Source organism: Zerene cesonia, chromosome 5 (genome assembly GCF_012273895.1).
Source record: "Zerene cesonia ecotype Mississippi chromosome 5, Zerene_cesonia_1.1, whole genome shotgun sequence".
Lineage (NCBI taxonomy): Eukaryota > Metazoa > Arthropoda > Insecta > Lepidoptera > Pieridae > Zerene > Zerene cesonia.
In genome coordinates, this window is record NC_052106.1 from 3,766,458 (window position 1) to 3,794,271 (window position 27,814).

Consider the following 27,814-nt stretch of genomic DNA (forward strand, 5'->3'; position numbering starts at 1 on the left):
ATGTGATATAACTGAATTGAATTGAAATAGGAAGCTTAATAACGCTACTGCAACGTGAACCAGTTTACCTCTGAAATATTTTTTATGCTTCACAACAACTTGAGGCTTTTTAATGCGTCATTTTTAGTATAAAGGTCGTTGTGATCAATGTAATTATCAGAAATCTGCAAAATGCAAGCATACTTTAAGAAATCTTTACTTTGTAAGACATTTTACGAAGAATTCGTGATTTATAAGATAATATGATTTTAATAATTTAATACCTACATATTTTGTGACAAAAAAAAAAACTATGCAATAAAGTATATGTGCCGACTGAAACTAAAAATAGCAGCATCACATTCGCCCAGAATCCAAATACACCTCTACCTTACCTTCTCTTATCATGGCATCTACCCATTCTAATGTATGGAAATTGTTACAGTGAGTGAAATCGACCAGTACCTATGGATGGTGGGCGGTTCGGCGGGAGCCCTCGCCCTTACCGGCGTAGCAGCTGCCTCCGCGTTCTACCTGACTACTCGGCCAAAACCTGAGAAGCCACTTGTCACACTTCACGAACAGAGCCTCCTGGAACCTGTAAGTAGATATTTTTCTAATAAAATAGGACAGGATGTGTATGATAGTGTAATATTATGAATGTTTACTTTTTCATTGGGATAAAGTTGGCGATAGGCGATGGTCAATAATAATTTGTACGTGTTGAGGTTAATTATAAGTTGAGATATCTTACTAATGTAAATAGATGAGTTTGAATGTTTTTTTTTGGTAAATATCGTTTATGTACTCTTTGTTTTACTTTAATTTTATTTTGAATTTAACCAACAAATTCAACAGTGTGTCGAAATATCAGACAATTCTGATTATATTTATGATAAGGCATTGAGTAATTGCGTATAGTCAAGCGACGGAGATTATATTTAGAGTTCGTGACCGATAACATTCTTTTATTTTGCATTCGCGATTTCCTAATAAATTGATAGCATCAATAAATTATTATTATTATATAAATGCCTAACATGGTACGTGCGGTGGGCGTTTGTATAGATTTTTTTTCGATGGACATATCTCATTAAAAATTACCACATTAGGTCAATGATCGAGGTCCTCCTATGACCTAGGGCATGCAAAATCGAAATGCAAAATAACGGCAAAATAGACTCCTTATAACTGTGTACCAAAGTTCAAGATGTCCACAGCAAGCCGCGACTCTCACACTTGGCAGTGCGCATCTTCGAGCGGTATTTTTAACTCATTGTACGAAGAGCTACCCTGCCCGATGCTCTCACGCCAGTTCCAATAGCTCTGTAGCGAAAGTGACACTGGAGAATCCCTTGTTACTTTAATTCAGTGAAATATAAGTACTTTTCTCAGTGAAAAATTAACGTTGCAAGACGTTGGTGGCGAGTTCGCAAGCCGCTCACGTGATATGCTATGCGCCGCGACGGTTGCGCAATGAAGTGATGAAGATTTGATTTTGAGTGACCATTCAGTACCCTGTGTGATAAATTGCTTTGTGAAAATGACGTGTTGTAACTGCTGTGTCGGCGTCGCTCCAATCCGTCCACCGATAAATCTCGCGGATCAGTCGGATTCTGTTAAAGTGAGTTTAACTTTATTTAATCCGAGGAATCAGGGAATTCTGGATGATGAATTATGATTAATGTTTAAACGGATTGATAGTGAAAGTCATAATGTAGGCTGGTATATCTACCCTGAAATATAAAGGCGAAATTACGTTAGTTGGCAGACATCAACGTTTAGATTAGTATAGTAGAGGCTGATCAATGATGAACCAATGACGAGTTGGAAATAGCTGTGGTGCTTTCTAGATAGTTTTAAAATGTTCAAGCATGTGTGCGGATACTAATTTATTTGTGGAATAAATGTAATGTATACGATAAGAATATATCTTATGACAAAAAATTTAAGTATTCTAGGCTCCGTAAGTAAAAAGGGACATTTAATTCGAGCAACTAAAAATATACCGTATAGAAGATAAATAAATAAGATTAAAGCTCTTTAAATTTGTTTGTTTTGAATAATTAATTAGTAACAGCTTTCGCCAAGAATACATGGGAGGAGCACCTGTTGTGAAACATTTTATTACAAATAGTTGTTACGTTTCTGCTGCACTATAAATTGCATCAAAAAAACCTATAAAGGTAGTAAACACGAATGATTTTATTTATTTATCTAGACTTTATTGTACTAAACAGGGCCTTTAAATAATATCTTGATACTAAACAAGCACAGCGACCGCCCTTATCTCTTAAGAGTGATCTCTACCAGACCACTGTGTATGAGTAATAGATAAAGTTAATATTATTATGCTATTTGAAAGGCACATAATACAAAAATTAAGTACATTATTTAAAATGCATGTTCATACTTTAATTGGGTACCCTGGGTACTGTTTAATAATATAAAAATGTTTGAAGATAAAGCTACGACTACTTAATTCAAATAAAATATATCTATGGTTGATATGTAACAGCTGAACTTAATTAATAAAATTTTAGTTAAAACCATTTACACAACGCAACTGCATGCGTTGCTACATATATATGTTTTTTTCATTTATTATTAATAATTACTCCTAAATTAATCTTTGACCTGTTAATAGGATATCTGAAAATTAATTAAACTATAACTAATCCGCGAGAGCAAACATCAATATTTCCGAGTTGAACTACATCCAAAAATCATTATGAAAAACTCTTTATGCCTCTAATAATGAATGTTTGACTTTACATAGGCACATTCCTTACATTTGTTTGTTTTCTTGCCGTGAATTATGTACAATATAATGGGAATTTCATTGAGTGACTTTCAAACAAACATTACGTGAAATTTATGTGAAACAGCGTGGTTTTATGCAGTGCTAACTGTTCAAATAGTGAAGGCTACAATATATAACAGCATTTCAAGTCGATATTATTCAATACTATATCCGCCCGCGGCATCACCTGCGTTTTCAAACGAATAGTTAGACAGTATCGTTCTTCCCACCATGGTCCCGTCCCGTGCGATTTTCCGGATAAAAAACACACCATGTTCTTTCTCGGAGTATCTCTATACCAATTTTTTTCAAAATTGGTTTAGTGGTTAAGGAGTGAAAAAGAGAATTACTTTCGCATTTAGTGTCAGTATGATTAGAAGGGATCGAGCAACTCGGATGATTTTTATAGCGAGACGCCTATTAAAAATGAATTCCAAGGTTCTTCGCTTGACGAATCCAGCTTACCGTTTAATTATCATAAAATAAATACGTTATTATTAATGTAGTGGGAAATTTTATGGTAGACAAAACATCTTTATGGCCCGCCCACAACAGCTTTGTGAGAAGCGAAAAAAAATGTTCGTTCCAAATTGCTGAAAATGAATTTTAATGTATAAAGAGTATTATTATAAAAATAGACGTCCCAGATTTAATCGCTGCTAGGTTCCGATGCACATCGGATACATAATAATCGAACAATACACGAATGATTCTGAAATGTCTTGAAGTTTTCTATAAGACACATTTTAATCTTCCAATATCCCATGGTCCATGTTGGCCTATGCTTATGCTAACTCTGCACCAATTCTGTTAAAGTTTTTTTTCTTCCCCTACGGAATAATAAATTAACTAATCTATCGAATTTCTTCGAACCACAAGCTGGTTATTGTTTGTATTTTTTAACACATGGAATCAATAAAAAAAACAAATCAAGCAAACGTTACGCTAAATCCTTCTCGAAAAAACCTACCTTGATACCTTGTATTACATTAAAAAACATTCTAAATATTTGGCACACCGTACGAGCTGTCACGAGACAAACAAAAATTGTACTATTCTCTTACGTGTCTTACTTTTCGTTTAAAAATGAATCACACGGAATTTCGATTAACATTGTTGAACATTTTCGCAATATTCTAGAAGACATTGCAATTACATTTTCATTTATATAGTAATTAATATAACAACTAGTAAAGTATGAAAAGGCGTTTGAAATTGGTTATAAATTTCTTTTGATTCGATCGAGAAAAACCTATGTTTCATAATGACTAAAGAAACCAACTTTAAAGTATCGTTGGACCAAATACTGTTTAAACTCTTCCGCTCTTTCACATAAAAAAATAAATGTTAACGATTAATCTTAACGAAAGAAATTAAAAAATTTTAATATGAAATTTATACGATATAATATTTGATATATTTCGCAAGATCAAATTATATTTACTAATTGATTCCTATTTCTATTTGTGGATCACGAATGCATGAAAGGTTACAGAAATGTCATCATTTATGATTTATGTGTTACGCATCATGATGATGGTTGTAAAGCGAAAACATGTTTATTTTTCACATTTCAATTCCAAGTGCTATATACATTATATCTACGACGCATTTGAATTTCGATCGTTATTTTCGCATCGGCTATGTTATAGCGTCAGAGGATTGTCAACAAAAATGAACTATCAAAACATGTTTTTGCATACATTTTTTTTTAAGATTCGTGTTATTGCTACACTAATACTTGCACTAGCGATTCGCTTTGATTTCGCGCTGTTTATCATCTGTGCTACGTAGTAACGTACCTACGCCGTATGTACTTTTTTTTATTTTTATGTCTTTGTGAAAAACAAACAATTTTAAGAATGTCTAAACTGTCTCTGAAAGTGTTTACGTGTAATCACTATATACAACGTTTGTGTGCAATAAATAATCTTAATGTATGAAACAACAAACATTGATGATTGTTTTAATTAAAGGAACCTTCAAGCAGAATCACAGTAAATTATTACGGTCATTGTAAAGAACACATTAATACATAGAATACAACATCTAAACTATCGATTTATATTGTAAAATAATACATTTCTTCTTTCTTATTATAAATTTTGTATAGTAGTATACACTAATAAATTTGTTCTTAAAAACGTCTACGCGTGAACTACGCAATTGCTACGATGTGTTAGCTCGTATATGATTTGATTTTGAGTTACAAAAAGGTTTGGAATTCTAAAATATATCGATTTTATGCCTTGAACCACATTTTACTACATCTCAAAGTTAATCGCCTAAATATTCAATGAGAGGAAATAAAAATTTTCTTTCATTTATTCATTCTTAAATTTAATAGTTAGATACACAGATTTAACTGCCAATAAACGCGAACGTTGTACTCATTTTTGCGTGATTGATATTGCTTGAATAGTAATTACTGAGTGTTCTTTAGTTGAGAGCACTTTATGATATAGTCGTGTTTACTACCGACTCGTCATTACGTTAATATTCTTAATGAATTATGCGGAAACGGCGGGCACGCCAACTCGCCACAATGTCAAGTATTTCTGTGATAGTTCCCATTCCTTATGTTAATGTTCGGCTTCGTCATGAGACTTTCAAAATTACAATTTGTTTTATATGAACGCTATCAATGTTTCAATGACATATTGAAATAAAACGTACAGCACGCATTATAGGCATTTGACTCACTGAATGTAATGTTACATGTATAACAACTCATAATTTGAAAATGTCCTACATTTCAACGGAAATACTGATAGCTTTTTATACGTACGTAAGGTGTTTTATAAGAAGTATTAATAATATGGTATTTCATCAGTTTTATGTTAAAAAAAAATTGTGAGCAATTTTTCGTGCCCTTTAACAATAAACAATTGTTACAAAAATTTCAGTAAATAAAATATTTAACTATATACATATTTATTAAGTACGTGAACACGAATCAAGGTTAAATCTACATGATTATTATATTCATATTTATTATTATAAATAGCATTCGCATTTGTTAGCTACCTTCGTATTAATTGCATATCATTGGAACTATCCCTCCACCTGTTATTATACAAAACACTACATTATCACATGAGCTCTCATAAGAGTAAATGTTAATAAAGGCTTATCATGTATAGAGGATGCATTTTTCAGTGAATAATGTTTATCAAAAAAAGCATCGTGAAATTATATTGTTCAATGCAAATTCAAATTATTTATTTCATTCTTTAAATGATGTTGTGAGCGAAAGTGTTGAAAATTTTATATGGTACATGAACGTGTTAAGTGTGTGTTAGTGTTAACGTTACCAATATATTTCTTTCATTTCTGACTCTTATACGATCGAAACGAAAAATGCTCTCAATAGTTATATATCAATCTTATTTTCAGACAATCCCTACTCCCTATAATATTATAAATGCGAAAGGAACTCTGTCTCTCTCTTGACTACGCCTGACCCACTGAGCATCGGCTCAGTGGGTCAGGCTATCGAGCTTGAGACCCGTAATAGGATATAGGATAGTTTTTATTAAGAAATTCCTACGAGAATGAGAACTAAGCACGAAAAATCTTGAATTGTTTTTTCCTGACTATGCAGACGACGCCGCGGCTCTAAAGCTAGCACGACAGGCCTGCCTTAATCCCTAATGATTTTGTTTTCATCAAATATAATCAGTTTCCTATTAATTTGTATAAAATTTTAAATGTTTGTTAATTATTAAGGTAACTAACAAATTATCGACAGTGAACCGTATGATAATATAAATTTTCCGAAAACTATTTTCAAATGCTTTTCTTGACGTAAATGTTTCAACGACGCGTTAGGGCTACTGCGGTCGGATCAAATAGTAATTTATAAATAGCAAAGACAGCGTGTGTGTTATGTCACCGAGGTTTTGTTATAAATAAATACGCGGTCGCATGACCGCACGTCTTTCCGCACATAATTTAATAGTTACTTGCTCGCTACCAACGTGGCCTTTCCGTTCAAGGAACCGCTGGAGAATTATCGAATTTGTCTATTCTGATACAAATAATATAAAGCAGAGGAGTTTCTATGTTTGAACGCGCTTATCTCAAGAACTACTGGTCCGATTTGAAAAATTCTTTCACTGTTACATAGCTCATTTACGGAGGCAGGCTATAGGCTATATAACATCGCACGACGCGGGTGAAACCGCGGGTATAGCCAGTAATATATAACCGCAAGATGAAGTTTCTCCAAAAACTAACACTCCTTTTTACAAATCAATTCCTAACGGCTCTATTAGAAATACTGCGTCTGGCAAAAACCCCACCAAGATACTCTCATAAAAGTACAAAAAAATATGGCTGTGGATAATTTATGGTTACCTATTTGAGTCAATTCATTCATCGCGATGTTTTCGAGAAGTGGTCTTTACGATGTGGAAATATTGGTTTTCAACTCAATACGTGATACCCGTAACGTCGTGCTAATTTTTATAGTTAGATGGTTTTTTTTAACTATCGGTTAACATATATGAACGTTGGATTGTTTTGGTTTGAATGTGTTTCATACGAACTAAAACAACAGGGGATAAGTAACTTGCAAACATTCGTGTAATGTACGAATGCCTTCGCTCATGTAGGTGAAACAATATTCGCAAATGTCGTCTTTCACGTGCCAGTTTGCGTATTCGTGCCAATGTGATTGAATAGCAAAAAAGTACACAACAATTTTAAAAAGATAGGTAGGCCTTAGCTATAAGAGCTATTTTGGATCTTAACACCCTGTGTTATGCATACATAGCAATCAAATTTCACAGAAACGTTTCATTATCACATTTACCATAGTTTTATTTTCGACATGTTTTATTTATAGGCACGTAAATAAGTAACAAGTACCGCAAGCGAAAATACACTCTAGACAATACGCTTTATATGTGGTACAATTGATATAAAAAATACATAGTAGCAGAAATATTCGTACCCATGCCAAAATTTTGGAAGTCACCCGTCATGACGCGACATGGTCTGAAAGAAAGATGACAGAAGCATGTCAGTTGTGTGAGAATCGTCTAAAGTCTAAAAGAAAGATTATGTTGTGTTACAATGTGTGATTTCTTAATGTAACTATTTCATCCATCATCTTACAGTATCTGTTCTAGTATAGTTTGTATTAATAAAATGTTTCCTGCCTACTCCAAACTTTATTCGGATAAATAAACTCAAAAATAATTAAAACAAATCACTTTAATTGCCCTAAAGTTTTAAGAGCGAGTTCTGCAATAAAATCTATTCGGGCGCCTCATACATAGGTTTCAACTTTTACCTTCGACGCATTCAATGAAACAGATAATAACGAAGGACAGGTGAGTAGGAACAACTGTACCTACATATAAACCGTGTAAGTCGCGCCCCTTGATCGAAAAATCGATCAGCGGTCACATGTTCGCATGGAAAGTCCGAATTACCCTTGTACGATGTGAAAATACAACATTTATATCGGCTACATTGTATCGGAAAACAATTTATATAAATTGTAAATAATATTTGATGGGTATTGACGAAAGGTTATGCAATATACATGCTTATGTATATAAAGGTGTACGAGAATTCTAATTATGATACCGTGATTATATTTTCCTACTTAATGTTTAATGTTTATTTTATGGTTTATAATATAATAGCATTTTTACACGAACGTACATTCCAGTTTAGGTTTACTCGAACGAGTTGTTGGTTATTATTGAAAATCTGACAATAACGCTCGGGGAGTTAAGCCTCGGGCAAGGCTAATAAATATTTTATTGTGAAATTCGGTTATTATGAGTAGTAGTAATACATGAAATATATATCTACTACCTGCGTGTCTGCTGATGATATCACTATATTGAATTATTAAGTAACTGTCTGTGCCCCGCGGTTTTATTCACGTCGCACGTAATATCATATATCCTTCCTTCATAAATGGACTATTCAACACAAATAACTGTTCAATTTGAACCAGCAGTTCCCTTAGAAGCTTCCACGGGTAGTTCCCTCGAACCAGCAGTTCCCTCAATGAGCGCTATAAAAAAAAAACAGAAACTCTTCAGCTTTATATCATCAGTATAGATGTCATAATTGAAATGTATTCCCACAATGGTATATTTGAATGTTTTATTTAATAGAAACCAACAAATATGAATGGCATTGACCTGTGATTGACATTTTCGATATAATTCACAATACCGTAGGGCGCGTCGCGGATATAAAAATTTTCAAGTTGTCTGAAGCGGAAACGTCATTTTATTCACGTCAGATATTAATTGTGTCTTTTTGTTTAGTTTATGCATTTGGAAATTATGAACTCGAACCGAAATACATTTTACTACAAAATCCTACATTTTTACATTGTTTAGACATAACAATGTTTATTACTTCATCGAGTAATAACTCAAAATGATACCTAATATTCATACTAAACAACAGAAAGGTATAACTGTACGCATTTGATAATTAATATATGTAAGATAAGATCCCGCCGTTTCGATCACTTTACAGCGAGCGTGGTCACGGGGAAACTAAGATGTTATATATCTTGAAGGACATACAAAAATTGTTGTTTGCGAACTACCTCCACCAAAAGTCTTTAATTTCTAAATGTATAATACTCGCTTAAAATCAAACACAAGAAAATACTATGAATATTATTTCATTTGCCAACAAACCTTAATAATGTCGGATTGTGTGAGATCCTATATAGTGGTGGCATTATTTACAATTTCTTCATTTTCAAAAACTTCTAATTTTATTTGTTCGTTGTAACTACACCGCGCGTTACGCATTAATAGCAAGTAAAAAGATTACAACTGATTACTGTTTTAGCTCGTTGGTGAGATTCGCTACAGAACAACGACCTCCAGTAACCGAGTGACACGTATCGTGATATATTCTGTTGTATTATTTATTACCATGCGAACTTTTAATACAGGTATAGGTGTATTATGTATAATGCATTCCCTTGATACGATGGTTATAATATTTGAACTATCAAACATAGCCTAGTGTGCTGTGTTTAAATTATTACGGTCGAAATAAAGACATGTTTTTTTTTTGTAGATCTGGTTTCTCGCGAACAGTGTTTGGAAACTTAAATATATCTGATAAATTCATGTAATATTCGACTATTGCTCATGTGATTTATCTTTATTTCCAGGGTCCGGAACTTGTACGTGTATCAAAATTCTACAAAGAAGCAAAAAACGGTCGGTTTCTACGGTATCTGCACGATGACACGCGCACCTTATACGAAACTTTCCGCAGAGGCGTCAAGGAATCAAGTAAGTTGAGCTTTCACAAACCGCAACTCCGTTATTTTCTACTCAAACCACTTTATTTCGATTCTATTATTAATTTTTTTATGAATATTTGATAATGTTATGTGTATTAAATGTGGACTCTTTTCCTCGGTAATAATTGTTAAATAATAGCGAAACTGCTTAACCATTGAATGTAAACATATAACAAAACAAGATTGACTGATGCGTAAACAGAAATAAAATCTTAATTTAAGTCTAAGAGAGTCTATTGTACGTCAATCTTAACTCCAGGTATCCAATCAACGCATGAACGGCTTCAAAGCTATTCTTTAGATGTCCTTATTTTGCTACGTGTTTCCGTTCCTCGGCGATAAACGCGATAATGAGACCTAAAAGAGCAGTAACGTCGCTCTTTAACTTGTTTACACGGGACACATGCATGTTGTTAACTATCCAACTAGAATTGTTGCATTGCTTGTAATAGACAGCTATTGTGGTCGAATATTGTGCCTTTATGCCGTCGTAATTTTTATAGTAAAAGAGTGATAAATAAAATTGTACCATATATGCGGAATATTCCGAACACGACCTTGCCAGCTTTTACTAGATTTAACGATGATAAATTGGCAGAGTATTTTTTTATGTGAACTTCATGGCCACACTTTGATTAATGTGCTTTTTTGTATCTGTTTCCTTCTTTTAATAAAGATAATGGCAACTGTCTTGGATGGCGCGAGGGACCAAATAAGCCGTACGTGTGGCAGACTTACAATGAAACCCTGCTGCGAGCGAAAAACTTCGGTTCGGGCCTTATATGCCAAGGTGTACCTCCGGGCCAGGGCACTTTTGTTGGTGAGTGACTTGACACTATTACTACGGTACGGTTCCTTTGTGCGATATTAAATACGTTGTGAGAATATTTTCAATGAAACTGTCATATTAAAGTGTCGACGGTATTTTCCAAAATTTATTATAACATTCATTGCCATGTGGGTGCGATGTTTTGTGGTATATTTCGTCATCGTCATCAGCCCAAATATGTTCCCACTGCTGGGACACAGGCCATATGATGGGTCAGGCCATAATCCACCACGCTGGCCAAGTGCGGGGTGGCAGATGTCACATGTGGTCGAACTTTCGATTCTTGGACATGCCGGTTTCCTCACGATGTTTTGCTTCACCGTTTTAAGCAGTGGTGTTATCCACATGTGCAAACAAATTGAAAATACATTTAATTTCCTGCTCGCTCGCCCGGTCTCGAACCCCGACTTATCGATTTTTCTTTAGACACTGCTTTATATTTGCTTGCTGTGGTATGTTTACGTTTTGTTTATTGTTTTCAGGTATATATGCCCAAAATTGTCCAGAGTGGATCATGACAGAACAGGCTGCCTACTGCTATTCGATGATCATAGTTCCGTTATACGACACCCTAGGAGCCAACGCATGTGCCTTCATTATAAATCAAAGTAATTATTTTATATGTAATTTAATTATATATACAGATTAGGAAAATGTACTAAAAAGTTTCTAAATTAAAAGGATTATTAGTAAAAGTATGACATGAAAACGTAAATCAATTAATCGTATCATTTTAACATACCGTTTGTGTGTTTCAGCCGAAATGTCAGTAGTAGTATGCGAAGATGATAAGAAAGCGAATTTACTGCTGGACCAGTCGCCAAAATGCCTCCGTAAGCTGATCACGATTAAGGAAGTCTCACCGTCAACACACCAAAGGGCACGGAGTCGTGGTGTGGAAATTCTAAAGTTCAGCGATGTGGAAATACTGGGAGCGCAGAAAGATCACCCGTGCATTGTGAGTTGTTTTGCTTTCACGTGACTTCGAGTCGAGTTTAGTTTAGGAGGCGCCAATCTCTCATGTTGAATGAGTGAACACACGAGTCGGGTTGTTTGCGCGAAGCGATTTTGTTGAAATGTTTGCTTTATGAACATTCAAATGTTTTACAAATTTAAGGTTATGGTAATTTATGAAGTCATGTGAGAAGAAGATACGAAAAATTTATAAGAACTTATTATTATTGCTGGTGTGTGCGACTGCGCGACTGAGGAATACAATAGGCGGAATCATACATTTTCGTGGACAAATTTTTAAAATCAACGACAAAATGAATTATTATAAATTAAGACACGAAAAGTTTTTAAATGCGTTATTTTCAACCGTAACAGTAATTTTGCGTTTGATACTTTTGATTGAATGAATCGGTTTTCGTGATTATTTTTATTAGAAAGCTGGTACCACCCGTGTATTATAATTATTTCAAATTAATTTTCAGCCTCCCCAACCAGAGAGCCTGTGTACAATCTGCTACACGTCGGGCACAACAGGAATGCCCAAAGGCGTCATGCTGACACACGAGAACGTGGTTGCGTCGCTGTGCAGTGTGACGATGCAACTGGGCGAGCACCGACCGACCAAGCACGACGTGATGATCTCCTTCCTGCCCCTCGCCCACATGCTGGAGCGGTGCTGTGAGGTGAGAAAATTCTAGAACACGAAGAGTTTATTACATATAAAAAATTTGATTTCAACTAAAGCGCGCGAAGAACCAGTCGAAAGGACTGTGACACTGTTTTCCTTTTGATTGTCTTATTCTCTCACTCTCAAGAACAACATAGGCCGATTTTGATAAAGCTTGCACTGGTCTCTTAGTTGGAGTATACCCAATACAACTGGTTCAATTGAAGCTATTTGGCACATGTGTTTTAAAGTTCAAAAAGACTAATGTATCTAAAAACTATGCAATTATTAAAACGTTTCATGCATACACATCGAATTCGTAACCTCCTTTTCGAAATCGGCTAAAAAGAAAACGATTATAGCAAGTTCTCATAAAATCTGACAGGCGCCACACTGATAGTTTTAATTATTATTAGGTGAGTTGATGAGAATTAAATGAGAGACAGTGCCATCAAACACGACATTAACATCTGGTACAATTCGTTCGTACTGTTATCGTCATTGTGATCATTACTAGTACCCTGAAGAAGTAAGCATAGCAGTACATCATCTATATTACCACTTAGGTAAAGGTATAATATTCTTAAGTATATGTAAATTCTTGATGCAATCAATCATTCTATAGAAACGGCTTATCGTCTTTCATAAGTATGACAGATAAATTATCCCATCGGCATTACACAATTTAATAAATGTAAGTAACCAGCCAGAGAACCGAATTAGCTTTCTAATGTTTTGACAGTGACTGATGGAGCGCGAGTTTCCCGTTCTGTTAAATAGTTTACCGCCCACCCGTTTGTGTTTGTTGTTCCTACATAATCTAGGAAATCAAACATGCTTGTAACGAATTGGCACCAGAATATCAATTCTAATTGAAAACATTAATATTAAAGGAATATAAATAAATGTTGAACGTCTTGATATTGTAAAACACGCGATGATTAATGAGGATACTGTATCAAGAACACACAAACAAATGGTCTCGTTTCTCAAATTTCAGAACGCTCTGTACATGGTCGGAGGAGCGGTTGGTTTCTACAGTGGGGACATCAGAAGGTTGGCAGATGACTTGAGTGCTCTCAAACCAACGATGATGCCGGCAGTACCGAGATTATTAAACAGGCTATATGATAAAGCGCAAAGTGAAATTTCCAATTCAAAAATTAAGAAACTGCTGTTCAATATGGCTTTGTCGGCAAAGGAATCGGAACTGAAGAGGTACTATTATTGTTTTATGTTATAAAACAGAATTACATTTAAATTCAGCAACTGCATTTTTGAAAGTTCCTTAAATTTTTAAAATTTAAACATAACACAACACATAAAATTCTCAGAAGGGCCTCTGTCTATTGGGCCTGTATCCCCACTGTCAGTCCTCTAAAAGAACGGATAAAATTGGTTCTGATGGTGGCAAAATAATTTTTATTTAAAAGAACAATATGGGTCCACTTTTTAGTAACAATTCTAATATAATAATACTTTCAACGTCTATATTCTCTTTGCAACAACACAGCATAACAATTTTTTATGGTTTATGCAATAACAGAGAACAGCTCTGAATAACTTAACACATCATCACCATATTTCATCATCAGCCCATATTTGCTCCCACTATACGGACACAGACCTCCTATGAGGACCAATCCAATCCAATACATGAGAATTCCCTTACGGTTTGGCAGGGGTATAATCCGGTCAGATTCAGTGTGGGACAAGCTGGTGTTCCGCAAGGTGCGCGAAGGCATGGGCGGCCGGCTGCGCATCATGGTGGTCGGCTCTGCGCCGCTCGCTGGCAATGTACTCACCTTTGCACGATGTGCGCTTGGATGTTTGGTAATTACAATTAATTTTGGGTAATATTATTATTGTGTAATCGTACAGCAATTACCTACAAGCTTGTTGTAAGATTGGCACACACACAGGATGACATCGAAATGCTGCTGAATGATTTATATGAATTATTATTAATAGATCAAAATAATGAGAATGTAGTCTTGCTGTCATATTAGTTTAGTTGCGGTATTTGGTTTGTTTAATTAATATTATTGTTGTTTTTTCCTCCAATAAACATCGTAACTACACACTACTACACATTTACATTAATAGTATTAATAAGTTGAATCAAATCTGGATGGTAATATGGAATGGAGTTATTTATTTATGTTAAAACATTTCTTTATTTAGTATAGAATTATTGTAAGAGAACGTACACTCATATTGAGTATTTTATAACAATTCCTCTACCTATACCTATACCATTAGCATTCCAACATCTCGAATACGAAAACACCGCATAGATAGACGCATTAACGTCAAACGTGAAATATCTTATTCAGCAAGATCAAAGTATATTCGCTAATAGATGCATCAATATTCAATCATCGACCCACATACGCGGAACTTGGGTATAATTTTGGAACCGATTCGTCACTAGCGTAGTTCATTTGTAAGATATTTTCTATGATAATATTCGTGGATAGTGCCAAGGTTACGTTGCGGTGATCGCCGAAGTATTTTCGAGTATTCGTCGTTATGTGTTTTATCAGAAAATAACTGGCAGTGCTCTTCATTTCCGATGTTTATTTTGGATATGCCAGATACCAGATGTGGTTTGTAAATTGTGAATATTGGTGATTCATGCTATGATGGCGTTTTAAATACTAGAAATTTTGCTAGATAACTCACAAGCTATGTCCTGTTAACGGATAGAATTTTCGCACATAAACGTTAATGCCTCAAATCCCAATTGAAGATGGATTGTTTAGAGTTTTATGTCATTTTTCGTGTATTTTTCCGGCATTGACACTTACTTATACTAAATCTTATGAATGATCTAAAGTCTTAATCTGTTAATCATTTTATATTATTGGTATTTACCACGTTAAATAACACACAAGTAGTCTATCTACTTGTGTGTGCTCACGCAATTTTTCTAGACTTTGTACAATGTAAAATGTAATATAAGATAAATCAAAATTCAGAAATCCATAAAAGTAAAAAAGGTTTCACATCCAAATTGGATATAGAATGTCGTATTATGACATATATTGAGTGTTTAGCACAACATACGAGTATATTATGAATTATTCCCAGATCGTGGAGGGCTACGGTCAAACGGAGTGCACAGCGCCGGTGACTCTGACGGTACAGGGTGACCATGTGCCGGAGCACGTAGGGCCTCCCGTCGCTTGTTGTAAAGTGAAGGTACGATCGATATTCTTTCGGGTATTTTAAAATATAATATAATTTACATAAAAAAATTTAGCAATTTATAATGTATATTGTTTGATAGTTACAATGATTCTTTGTAAAGACATGTTAGCACGAATATTTGTATATTGCAGAATTCCCTATATGTTCACTTTTTCGGTTTTTTTTGAATATCCCAGAACCGTGTGGAATGTAGAGGCTTTTAACTTTAGTAACTTTTTAATGAAAAGAAAATTGGTGAGTACCAATTAAACAGCATTGAAATACATTTGCTCCATATTCTACTAAGGAACTCAGGAGTATTAGAACATTCCATATAAGAACATGATATAGTCAAGCAAACAAATCATCAATCTCCACATTCTACTGTATTAACATTATAGAAAATGAATGTTCTGACTAGCTACAACTGTAATGTAGAATTTTCGTTCTATTTTACTATTTAAAAAGCCTTTTAAATTTGTCAATTAGCTTTATCTAATAAGCTTAAAATCCAAAATATAAAAGTGCTTTTAACTCAACAAGCCTCTCGAAATTTCCAGTTAGTGGACGTCCCGGAGATGGAGTACTACGCGGCGCAGGGTCAGGGCGAGATCTGTGTACAGGGTGCCAACGTCTTCAAGGGGTACTTTAAGGAACCGGAGAAGACACGGGAGGTCATCGACCACACTGGCTGGCATCACACAGGCGACATTGGAAAGTGGCTACCTGTGAGTTGTGTTTATTTGTTTTTTTATAGTGGGTCTTTTTTAAACACAAACAATTGAGTCTAGTCCTATCCGACTATCCTACTTCCTACTAATATTATAAATGCGAAATTTTGTAAGGATGTGTGTGTGTTTGTTGCTCTTTCACGCAAAAACTACTGAACCGATTGCAATGAAATTTGGTACGTAGATAGCTGGACAGCTGGAATAACATATAGGCAACTGTTTATCCCGATATTCGTACGGGACCGGACTGACACGGGTGAAACCGCGGGCGCAGCTAGTATAACGGAAAGGTATCATTTGTTTTCAAAGTTTACAGAAATAACGAGGAGTGATAATAATGTTCATGACATTATAGTGGCATTTCGCATGTACTTTATGTTTAAATTTATTTTCACAATGGGAAAATTAAGGTTTGAAAGATTTAATGTGATTCTTTGGATATATTTGTACACACTTCTTTATCAGACAGACAGACAAAGCGGATGAAGTTTACAAAACCACAGACATATTATACTTTTTATAACGACATTGTTATCTGCAATACGTATTGATAAAATGCAAACTTTGATAACCCCTGCTATATATTGCTAAAGAAGGTATAATGCTTTAGTTCAGACAGTGTTGTTACGTGAACGATAAAATGTAAATTTCGGATACCCTTATGCTATTACGAGACTTGTAAGATCAGTAGCAATCTACAATAAATTTTGTGGAACTATAAAATTAATATTCATATACATTTATACCAGTAGTAGAATGAAGAGGTACCTACTTACTAGGAAGCGCGCACCACCTTCTTTCTTCTTACGTTGTCTTCTTTCTTCCATAACAGAAGCGATTATATTGTTCTTTAGAAAATAGCATTAAATATGTAATTGCAATCAGGTTTAATGGTAATTCCAAGTTATAGTACATGTGTTTTGTACTTGCAAGATTTATGCCGAATTACATCCCTTTGAACTGATAATTTTATTATAATTTAATTGGTGGCATAATATATTTGCTTGTATTGTTAGTTGAAAATATGTATTTTAATGATGCCAAATTTCACGAAAATCTTTATTTCAAATGGTAAAATAAGTGCATTAACATGAACAAGTGATGTTAACAAATCCACGTGTAAGAAGGCAATAACTTATTCTTTAAAGTAATTAAAATTAGCAATTTAAATTGTATTCAATTTATATTTATGGCGGAATTAATAACTTCTTCATATACGTACATTCTCAGATTGTTTTCGAATATAATAAGTATAAATCAGCGTCCAATGTAAACAAACGTTTAGAATTTCTTTTCTATGTTTTGTTTCTTTTATATACATTAATTTAAGTTGTTATTTCTTCCAGAACGGCACCTTAAAGATTATCGACAGAAGAAAACACATTTTCAAACTATCGCAAGGAGAATACATTGTGCCCGAGAAAATAGAAAATATTTACATTAGAAGTCAGTACGTCGAACAAGTTTTCGTACACGGAGAATCTTTGAAGGTAAATTTCATGCTTTTATTTATTAACCATCTTGTTGAGAATCTTTTGAATAGCATTCAAAATACTTAGTGTAATAGTTTTGTCGAAATATGCCTAGGATTTTTTTCGCTCTAAGACCTGTTGTTGTTTGCTAATCAGCGGGATTTCATTACAAATTTGGAAGCATTTTCATTTATATAATAAATGTAACACGTAGAAAACATCCATAAAAAAGTAATGTTTATAGAACCGAGTTATTTATGTGCGCACAAATGTATATGGGGAAATCGAAATAAAAATAAATCATTACGATTCACCTCGAAAAAAGCGATAATTTAACGAGGATATAAATCCATAGCAGCGGATAGTTAATAATCGTAAAATCCAACGTACTTTCGTGAAAGCAATATCATGTTTGTTTTATGTCGGAATAAAATTGCGCGTGTCGTAAACTTTTCAAATAAAATCGCATGAATCAGAAGTCCTTAGCGAAACCTTAATAAATCAATCAAATTTACTGTGGTAATGCGAATGCAAGTTTACTGCCTAATTGATAATACATAAAAAACGTTTGTTTATAATGCAAATACCTGACTGTTTGAAATGAATTCTTACGTCTTATGGTATGAAATATTAATATTTATACACAACGGTCTCGTAAGACAAGATTTTAATAAAATTCATTATGTATAATATTTATATATATAATAATTATACACGCAGGTACATACACCTATATACTATAGCCTAACAACACCAACATGACCATAATGTGTGTAAGAATTTGTAAAACTATTAAACCATAACGAGCTCATACAGTGCTTTCATAGCATGTTATCTAAATTTTTTTCATGATTTTTCAATTTATTTGTGCATTAATTGTGATCGGTTTTTGTTGCAGTCGTGTATCGTAGCGGTAGTTGTTCCTGACGTAGATGTGGTCAAGTGTTGGGCTTTGGAGAACGGCATCAAGGGCACGTTCTCGGCGCTGTGTGAGAACGAAAAAGTGAAGAAGATGATTCTAGAAGACATGCTGCAGTGGGGAAGACAGGCGGGTCTGAAGACGTTTGAACAGGTATGTTGGAAAGAGATGATATTTAAATTGTATTCGCCTTAACATATACGAGGTTATGTGAGTTTAAATAAAGAGAGATTTAAAATTACTATAAAAAGCGATTGCTATGCAGGTTTTTTTATATCGGGCAACTGAGCTGGTTGTTCGCCTGATGGTAAACGATCACCACCGCCCATGAACATTCGCAGAGGCTTAGACCTCTGAGAATGCGCTGCCCGTTTTTAAGGGATAAGGGATGAGGAAAGGATTGATGAATGGAAAGAAGGAATGGACTGGGAAGGGCTAGGAGAAGGAAATAGGCCTATATATAAATAGTTGGTTTTGTTTTAATCACAATCAAGTTTATATTATTTTTAATGTTGATGAATGATGTCATTGAGGCAGCCAGGAAACCCTTCTATTGTTTTGTTTGTTTCTACAATAGGAGTAATGCTATGCAATACTCTTTTACAAAGTCTGCGGCTTTGCCTGTGTGAAGAAAAGAAAATTCCCATAAGAATGAAATGTTTTGCCGCGTTAAAAAGTAGCCTATGTCGTTCTTCAGTCTTCTCACACAAAACTCATACCAAAAAATCGCACCCTTGCGATGTGAAAAAAAGTTAACCAGCATACTGTATAATATTATTGAGAATTACTTCATCTGCTATAGAATTCCTAGAAACAACTAGCTTTATAAGAATGGAGCTCTTCCGACTTATGCGGCGTTATAAAATAATAATGTTGATCCGCTCCATTGTTGTTCTATACAAAGGAAGAAATAACAATATAAAAAATATTTTTTTTATTTTTTGTCTAGGTCAAAGATATCTACTTGCATCCGGACCCATTTTCAGTACAGAATGGTCTTCTCACGCCCACACTCAAAGCAAAACGACCTGAAATCAAGAGCTACTTCAAGCCACAAATCGAAGACATGTACAAACAACTTGAATAGCTGTAGCTTTTCGTGTAAATAACGTCATTGAAGAAAACAATGATTCTACGATGAAACAGACTAAACAGAAGTGACGTTTCGAAGACAGAACATAAAATATTAACTTCTAGGAAAAGTTAAAGTGCATGAGAGAAGTGATATTATAATTGAATGATTGTACGAATTTCAGAAAATAAACAAATTTTTGGCAAGGAATTTCTCATTCGTAATTTGGCTGGCATCAGTAAAATAATGTGTAATATGTAACAATGGTGACGATTTCTAAGATTACAATAAGCAATAAGAAACAAGCTGTTTCTCAGTCTGTCAATTATATGGTTGCACGTTGTATTCGCCTTTATATTATTATAGTTTGAGAAAATCTACTAAAATGTTAGGTAATGTTGAATAGGCGAGCATAGCAATAAACGCATTAATATAAGTAGTTGCAAAAAGGAAAACAACGCTGACCTTTGCATCTGATACCATATTCGAGGCTGTTTATCAAATAATAATCACTAATTTGGCAATGGTCGTAAATCTTTTGTGATAGCACATCTAGAATTACGCAAGAGAAATGAGTTAGCGAACGCAATTAGTTATTGTCTTGTAAGTGAAAGGCTAGGAAATTGCAACACGTTTGAATATTAATGTCTATCGGTTTTGAAAAGTAAGACAAATGGTATGAGTATTATAATGAACTATACTTGTTCCTTCACATTCAGTTATTTGGTTTTTATAGTGAAGCTTCGTCTGACAAGTTGAATCAAGTAATATGTTTAAAGTTAATTCATGAATACGTGTGTTCTGTTGTGTGGCTGAAACTGTAATGAGCTTTCGAGCCTGTATTTCTTTTAAGCGATTGTTTTTTTCGTATAACTTGTTTATTTTACAGTTTTGTGTGTTCATGAACTAGAGGATGAATCTCTTAAATGGGGGCCTGTTGATAAATATCTTTTTTTATTATTCAGTAGCAAGTCTACGTGTCTAATTCAGAACGAAGTTTTATTTCGATTGTTTAATTGTATTTTTATGAACAGACCCAGTGTGTTAAGTCCATGTTTTACTGCGGTAGCGATAGAAGATTTCTAATTAGTAAAATCGGTCACACTTTGTAGATAATTTTGTACTCTCTATTTTTTATTAAGGTGATTCAAGCTTTGAGCGAATGTTGCGGATTCATGTTGTCTTTACCAAAATTTTGTTGTTATTGGTGCAAGATGTACTACAATAATTTATTTTTAAATAAAATTCTTGAAGAAATCTTCTCATTTTATTTCTTATTCCCTTGAGTTACAATCTGTGTATTCAGTTTTCAGTTTTTTCAGCTAACGAAGTATTATCTGTATATGTATAGTATTATACATTTAGATAAAAAAGACAAGCTTCGTCATTTCTCTATCACGTTATTTTAACCTTATACTTTACTAAAATAAAATATAATGCCTTTAAATAATAGAAAACTGTATGTAAATAGATGTTTTAATTGGTATGTTCGATAGAAATTAATACATGTTAATAAGGTTCAAAAATAGTGTTTTTAATGTTTAAAAACCTATGGAGAGTGCAAATACTAGAGCTGCTATAATATAAATAATATATTCTTTGCAATATTTCATAGGTACATACAGATGAGAATTGGTGAGATATAATTAAATGCAGACGCACCAAAAAAGATTGTGTGTATTTTTCTGTAATTTCTTCGTGCTTAGAATATTCATCGATTTTTGGAAATCATGAACCTTTTTAAAAAATCATTTCACAAGGTTTCAAAGGGTGTGCACCCGAGATGAACCTATTGCCATCAGGTCTGGATCTGATGATCGAATGACAAAGACAACGAGCAAAGGACAATATAATAAAATATTAAACGTAAACTTTGATCACTTCTCGGCTTACCATTGAAATACAATTATGCATACTTATATTAGTGTTGAAAGTACAATAATCTGGCACTATTGAGTTGATCTGATGGTGGAAAGCGGACATTCACAACGGCCGAAGAACTAGTTTAACCATAATCGCTTGCTCTAAATTCCATCATGATATGACTTGTGCACCCATTGGTGGAAGATTTTAGCCATGAATAGGACAGACATGAATTTTTTTTTGTGCATGAGCATGTTGGAAACGACTCCAGATAGATGACTGTTATATTAATTATATTTATTTATTTTGTGCTTTTGAGTCCCTATTTGTGGTTTCGAAGTCGGTGTAATTCTTTATATTGTTACGTTTTTAAGGTTCGTTAAGCTTTGATACAATATCTTATTAATGATTATTTATTTACCATTAAAGAGTTATAAGCTGCTTTACTGTTTTATGACTGTTTCTTCATCAATTAGTTCAAAAAGAAGAACTTTAGAAGTGTGATTTGCAAAAAATACAGAAGTGTTATATTGTATTGAATTATAAAAACAATTTTACGATTGCGCAAGAGGAACTCGACAACATCCGTCGAACGAGGAAGATGCTATTTGGACAGCCCTCAGAAAATAATCTTCATAATCGACCGCTATTTTCATATCGTGAATCATGCAATCACGAAGGTATTGAATAAAATTGTCTTCACCTAGACCTCGGAACCAATATAGGCTAAAGCTTTTTGAAGGTTGATTTGATAGTATACTAATTAGGTATGTCAAAAGATACGATTAGAACAAAACCCAAATAATTGATTCTTTAAATTATCTTTTATAATGTTGCAGGTGAGTTATGTATTAATGTATTATTGTCTGTATAGAATTGGAAGCAATTAATTTATCTTTTGACAATTTTTGTCCTGGCACCCATGGTTACAAAAGAAAACCAACAATGTAAAACTATGTATTACATATATTATAGCAGCAATTGATATTAGCAGATTGATGATTCAAATTTTGATTAGAAATACTTACCCACCTGCGACAAAGTCTACAGCTATCGTTTCTATCTCATAATTAATTTTTAAATCAATTTATAAAAAGCAGGATATCTACTGAATGGTGCAATAGGATTTTAGTCTATGAAACAAATACGTAACGCTTTTCAGGCACTACCATACCATGGTTTCATGGAATCTTTCCATGCTGCATCAGTAGTTTGTAAAGATTATTTATATAGGTGCTTTTCTATAGGTACCTCTTGTTTCGGTGTAATCTAAGTAAATATGTCATAAACCATTATTATAAAACCATCAGATTTATTTATTCTTCCGTAGCAACAATTAATATACAATTTTCCGAGGCCCGTTTTCTTCTCCCCACCCTTCCCAGTCTCTTTCTTCATTCCCGCCGTCTTTCCTCTTTGGCAACATTTGCAGAGGACTTAACTCTGCCTCGCCAGTAATTACATAAAATTTTTAGCTGCACAATATCTTCTTCTTTAAATGTATGTATCTTTAAATGTATATTTTACTTCATGTTAACCTACTCGAGAAATTTATATATAGAGATAAGTCTTTGGCTCTGACTCTCACGACTCTATCTAAACTCACTAGCGCCATCTTGTATTGACTAGCATAATTAACTGCATTTTCCGTATTTTATAATAGCTACAACCATTTTCGCAAATCTTTCTTAACTATCATTATTGGTTTTTTTTTTATAAATGAAAGAGATAATCTGATAAAGTAGAACGGACGTGTAAAAATAACAAAATTTTTTATACATTCAAATAAACATACAGTAAACTCAAATAATTAATCGACTAGGCGATGTTTTATGTCATTGTAATTGTTGCTTGCAAATACTGCAAATACTGCCTTCTATACTTATATACGTATATATACGTACTTTCCCTCATTTATTGTATCTAATTAAAATTCAAAATGTAAGATGTGAGTGTCTAAAGAAATAAAGAGCGCTTCCCTATTGTTCATAATAAATAACATATATTATATAGGAATAGATTCAGTGTAATAATTTATGAATGTTTGAACAGTTCTTAGAAAACAAAATGTCATATTAATTACCAACTAATGCAACTATAAATTTACGAACGAGTGTGTTATTTTGTATAAAAATGAGTGACTTATCCTTTGCCGTTCTAGAAAGTATAATATTACGATGAACAAAGGCGTGTAAGTATATATGTTGCGTATTCATTCATATTCACAACGCGGCGTTTTTATTTATACCTTTTACTGCTTATCGGCGCATCACGCCAGGGAGCAACTTTGTGCTGTTTAGTTTAGTTGCCATACGGGCAGCGAGGTAGCTACTCGTATATACCGCGTGCCCTCTAGCGGCGTCGCGCTCCGCTAGCTTCCTTCCAGTGACCTTGAGCCCGTGCCGTTCATTGGCCGCGGTGGCGAGCCGCGCCGCGCTCTCGTCGTCCTCTGTTCCCTAAACTATGCCATTTGAACACAATAAAATACCTGCCTGTTTTCTGTGCCCCGCGCGTGCAAGGGCGTGCGTGCAGGTGGCCGTGTTATCGTACGTCACCTGTCAAAATGATGTGACAAGCGTATTATAACCTCAATGTGACTATTTGTGTGGAAAGATGGCTGTTTGGAAAATGTCGAGACCGACTCGAAACGATATTTGTAAGTAAACTTCATTGTGAGCCGGGTTCTCCTTGTCGCCCGGGGGAATGTGGGCGTTTTGTCTTTATGTACCTATCTTGATACGTAGTATGTACTCGCCAATAGATATGTGAAAGACATCAATAGATTTTTATGCTGACAAAAAGTCATTTAAACAGCATACAAAGTCGTGATCTCTGTGCGTAGTCTATAAATAGCTTGCTCAGTAATGGCGGTTACGTTAATCAGCAGTTTACTTTAACTTGGATAATTAATTGTTGAATGTTTATATCACACTGGCTCTTGCATGAGTAAAAGTGACAATCACGCTTGATTACCGTGCTTCAATTAAAAAGCAAAACAAGTGCTATTTTTGTTTCGGTAACATCTTATCAAAGAAAGTGGTATAAGACAAATTTAGTGAGCATCTTACAAATACGATGTAATGTTCACACGTAATGAAGTTTTAAAGAACATAATATATAACAGTTAATACCGGATATTTATAACAGTTTTTCGTGCTGAATGCATTACGCATGCATTGAGTGTTATGTTCATAGCGATTACCTATATAGTTATACATATATATCAAAGGATAAAAGAGAATGGAGTAGATTGTATAGCGAAACCGGCGACTGAAATAAATATCTCAAGCATTGATACATTATTTTAGCTATATTTGAGCATATCTATAAAATTTTGCATTTATTTTAAAGAGAGAAAAACAAAATATCACGTCTGTCAAAATATAAAGCTACTTGTTTTATATTGATAAGGCAGTAGCGCACAAACTCTACAATAACCTTTTTTATGCTATGTACATTGTAATTGAATGTGATATAACTTTAATATCAATAAATAAGCAGAAAAGCTGATAAAGAAACATCATAGTATTATAGGTGAATTAAATTGATACAAAATGACATTTCAGTTCAATGAAAATTAAATCGATATTTCCACTTTAGTTTGCCGTCGCACCTCATATAAAACTTTCAAGTAAAATTATATAGATCAATGAAATTAAACCATCATTCAAAACTTATTTTAAATTTCCTACACTACTATAATAAACTACTTCATATAATTTCTAACAATATATATGTATTTTTTATACATATGAAACAATGACCAGTCTAAAGAGTTACTTAAATTGCAATATTAATTAATGTCCATCACTATCCGCTCTTTCAATGCCCAAACGGAAGTTTGAAATAGCCATATAATGTAACATTACTTGTTATTGTTATTTGAGAAAGCTTATAATTAGGATCAAATAAAACTGTAATAATAAGCTTTTTTAATTTAAACACAGTTTGTTAAACTGTCTAATGTGGAAGTATATAAATTTGTTGTTTTGATTTTTTGAGAAATTTATTTTATCTGCTGTATATGGTTATTCAATCAGATTTTGTATCGAAGTTAATTACGGTGTTTTCTTCCCACTTAGCAATTAGAATTTTGAAAATGTATTTATTGCACTTGGCTTTATAGTGCAATGGTATACATATAATATAATAATAATTGGATAACTTTAATTGTTTTTTGATACGACGTAAATCAAAAGCGTAAATCTATTTAAAAATGCCTTTCACTCATTTCTCTTAAATAAATGTATGTATGGACAAAATTGTGACTACACCTAGTTCGAAATTGACTAACAAATAGTTTCTTGATTTAAATAATAATATGCGAACAGTAGAGCTATAGGAAATATCCTGACTTTGTTAGGATATTTAGCTAGATAGTAGATAGTAGCACCTTTTTCCCCACTTTCTTTTTCGTCAATACTATAAATTCGGAAGCAACTATATGTCGGTCTGTCTGTATGTCTCTTCTTCACGTCTAAACCGCTAAACCAATTTGTATATAATTTGGTACAAATGTAGTGTGAGACCCGAGAAAGGATAAAGGAAACTTTTTCTCCCGAAATTCCCACGAAACGGGAACTATGCGTGTATAACCTTCGAATGTCCATTTTTTAAATAAACGACGCGGGCGAAGCCGCAAGCGGAAAGCTAGTAGTGTTTCATATAATATATAATAATTATGTTAAAAATACACAAATGTATATTACTTTCTGTATTCTTGTTCGCTACAATACAATTGTCATACGCGATTATAATTCTCGCAGCTATGGAAAAAGCATTACAAATCAATTATGCACTATTATTAGTAAGAAAATATCGTATTGCATGTCGTCTGCACACATGTAAATCAATGATCTACTGATGATATATCCATTGTAAAGTTCGTAACGTGGGCTAACAGTAACTTTTAGTATATTGAAGTCCCGGAATATAATTTCCACTAGAAAAACAAACAATAATGATGTGCTCTAGTTTCATATTATATTGGATGACATTCTATTTTATATTTAGTCTCGTATAGACAGATGTATTTCGTTGAATTTACTTGCTAGGAAATTGGTCATATGACCATTGGGCCGTTTTTAACAAAACTAAATCAGGTCATCATGGCATGGACTAACTGAGATTTGATAGTGAAATAAAAAAGATACAAACTAAATTCCGACTTAGACGATTACAATACTCTTGTTTCGTCTTAAATGTCTCTGGTATGCACATTGAATATTTTCAGACTATATTTTAAATAAGTTTATATTTCCACAAATTCGGTCATGTTCAGACTACCTTTAGGTTGTTTATAAATTAATATTTTTTTCATGAAACTTAAAGTAATCGTATAAATATTAATAATTCAAATTCTTATTTATATGTTTATGTGATTTCACCACAGTATCATTTATCACGGAAAATACTTATATATACTTTATTGCGTCAGAAATATTGAAACTACGCACTTATTAAACAGTTTTGTTCCGTTTTTTCATAATGTATAAATTACATATTATATAGTCTCAGATATATTGTGTATCTACAAGAGTTCTATCATCCAACTTCCTACTAATATTACAAATGCGAAAGTTTGTAAGGATGTGTGTGTGTTTGTTACTTTTTCACGCAAAAACTTCTGAATCGATTGCAATGAAATTTGGTACGTAAACAGCTGGACAACTGGAATAACATAAAGGCAACTTTTCATCCCGATATTCCTACGGGATACGGACTTACGCGGGTGAAACCGTGGGGCGCGTAGTTTGATATAAAAGCATTAGCACATTACTATACAATACTAATGAATTCTACTCATTACTATTCTATGCTAATACTGTGTTTGTTTGAGTAATGATAACTATAAACATATAACATATTCGGTCAAATAAAAGCAAGTTTGTAAACCTTGAATTTTAAAGAAACATACAATATGATCTGGATTAATATCTAGCTAGGTTTTATAATAATTACTTAGTCTGGCCATAAATACTGTTACACTTAATTATAAAAAAATATTACATTTGAATTTCGAATCTGTCA

At 33.6% G+C, this 27,814-nt stretch overlaps 2 protein-coding genes across 3 annotated transcripts in view; both read left to right on the forward strand.

Annotated features, from left to right (window-relative positions):
- Positions 1 to 20,589, forward strand: part of LOC119839864 (long-chain-fatty-acid--CoA ligase 5) — a 34,351-nt gene extending 13,762 nt beyond the window's left edge. The window contains exons 2-14 of one of the 2 annotated variants that reach the window (XM_038366280.1): positions 425 to 579; positions 9,951 to 10,074; positions 10,762 to 10,905; positions 11,397 to 11,522; positions 11,673 to 11,872; positions 12,351 to 12,551; positions 13,536 to 13,753; positions 14,218 to 14,368; positions 15,629 to 15,739; positions 16,288 to 16,455; positions 17,805 to 17,948; positions 18,829 to 19,002; positions 19,799 to 20,589. In XM_038366280.1, coding sequence (XP_038222208.1) covers positions 425 to 579; positions 9,951 to 10,074; positions 10,762 to 10,905; positions 11,397 to 11,522; positions 11,673 to 11,872; positions 12,351 to 12,551; positions 13,536 to 13,753; positions 14,218 to 14,368; positions 15,629 to 15,739; positions 16,288 to 16,455; positions 17,805 to 17,948; positions 18,829 to 19,002; positions 19,799 to 19,936 — 2,054 coding nt within the window. In that variant the 3' untranslated portion in view covers positions 19,937 to 20,589. Of the gene's footprint in view, positions 1 to 424; positions 580 to 1,276; positions 1,604 to 9,950; positions 10,075 to 10,761; positions 10,906 to 11,396; positions 11,523 to 11,672; positions 11,873 to 12,350; positions 12,552 to 13,535; positions 13,754 to 14,217; positions 14,369 to 15,628; positions 15,740 to 16,287; positions 16,456 to 17,804; positions 17,949 to 18,828; positions 19,003 to 19,798 lie in introns of those variants that run through there. The other variant, XM_038366281.1, reaches the window with a different exon arrangement.
- A 3,487-nt stretch (positions 20,590 to 24,076) lies between these two features.
- Positions 24,077 to 27,814, forward strand: part of LOC119839976 (cGMP-dependent protein kinase, isozyme 2 forms cD4/T1/T3A/T3B) — a 107,878-nt gene continuing 104,140 nt past the window's right edge. The window contains exon 1 of the mRNA XM_038366453.1: positions 24,077 to 24,440. The gene's annotated coding sequence lies outside the window, so the exon portion shown is untranslated. The remainder of the gene's footprint in view (positions 24,441 to 27,814) is intronic.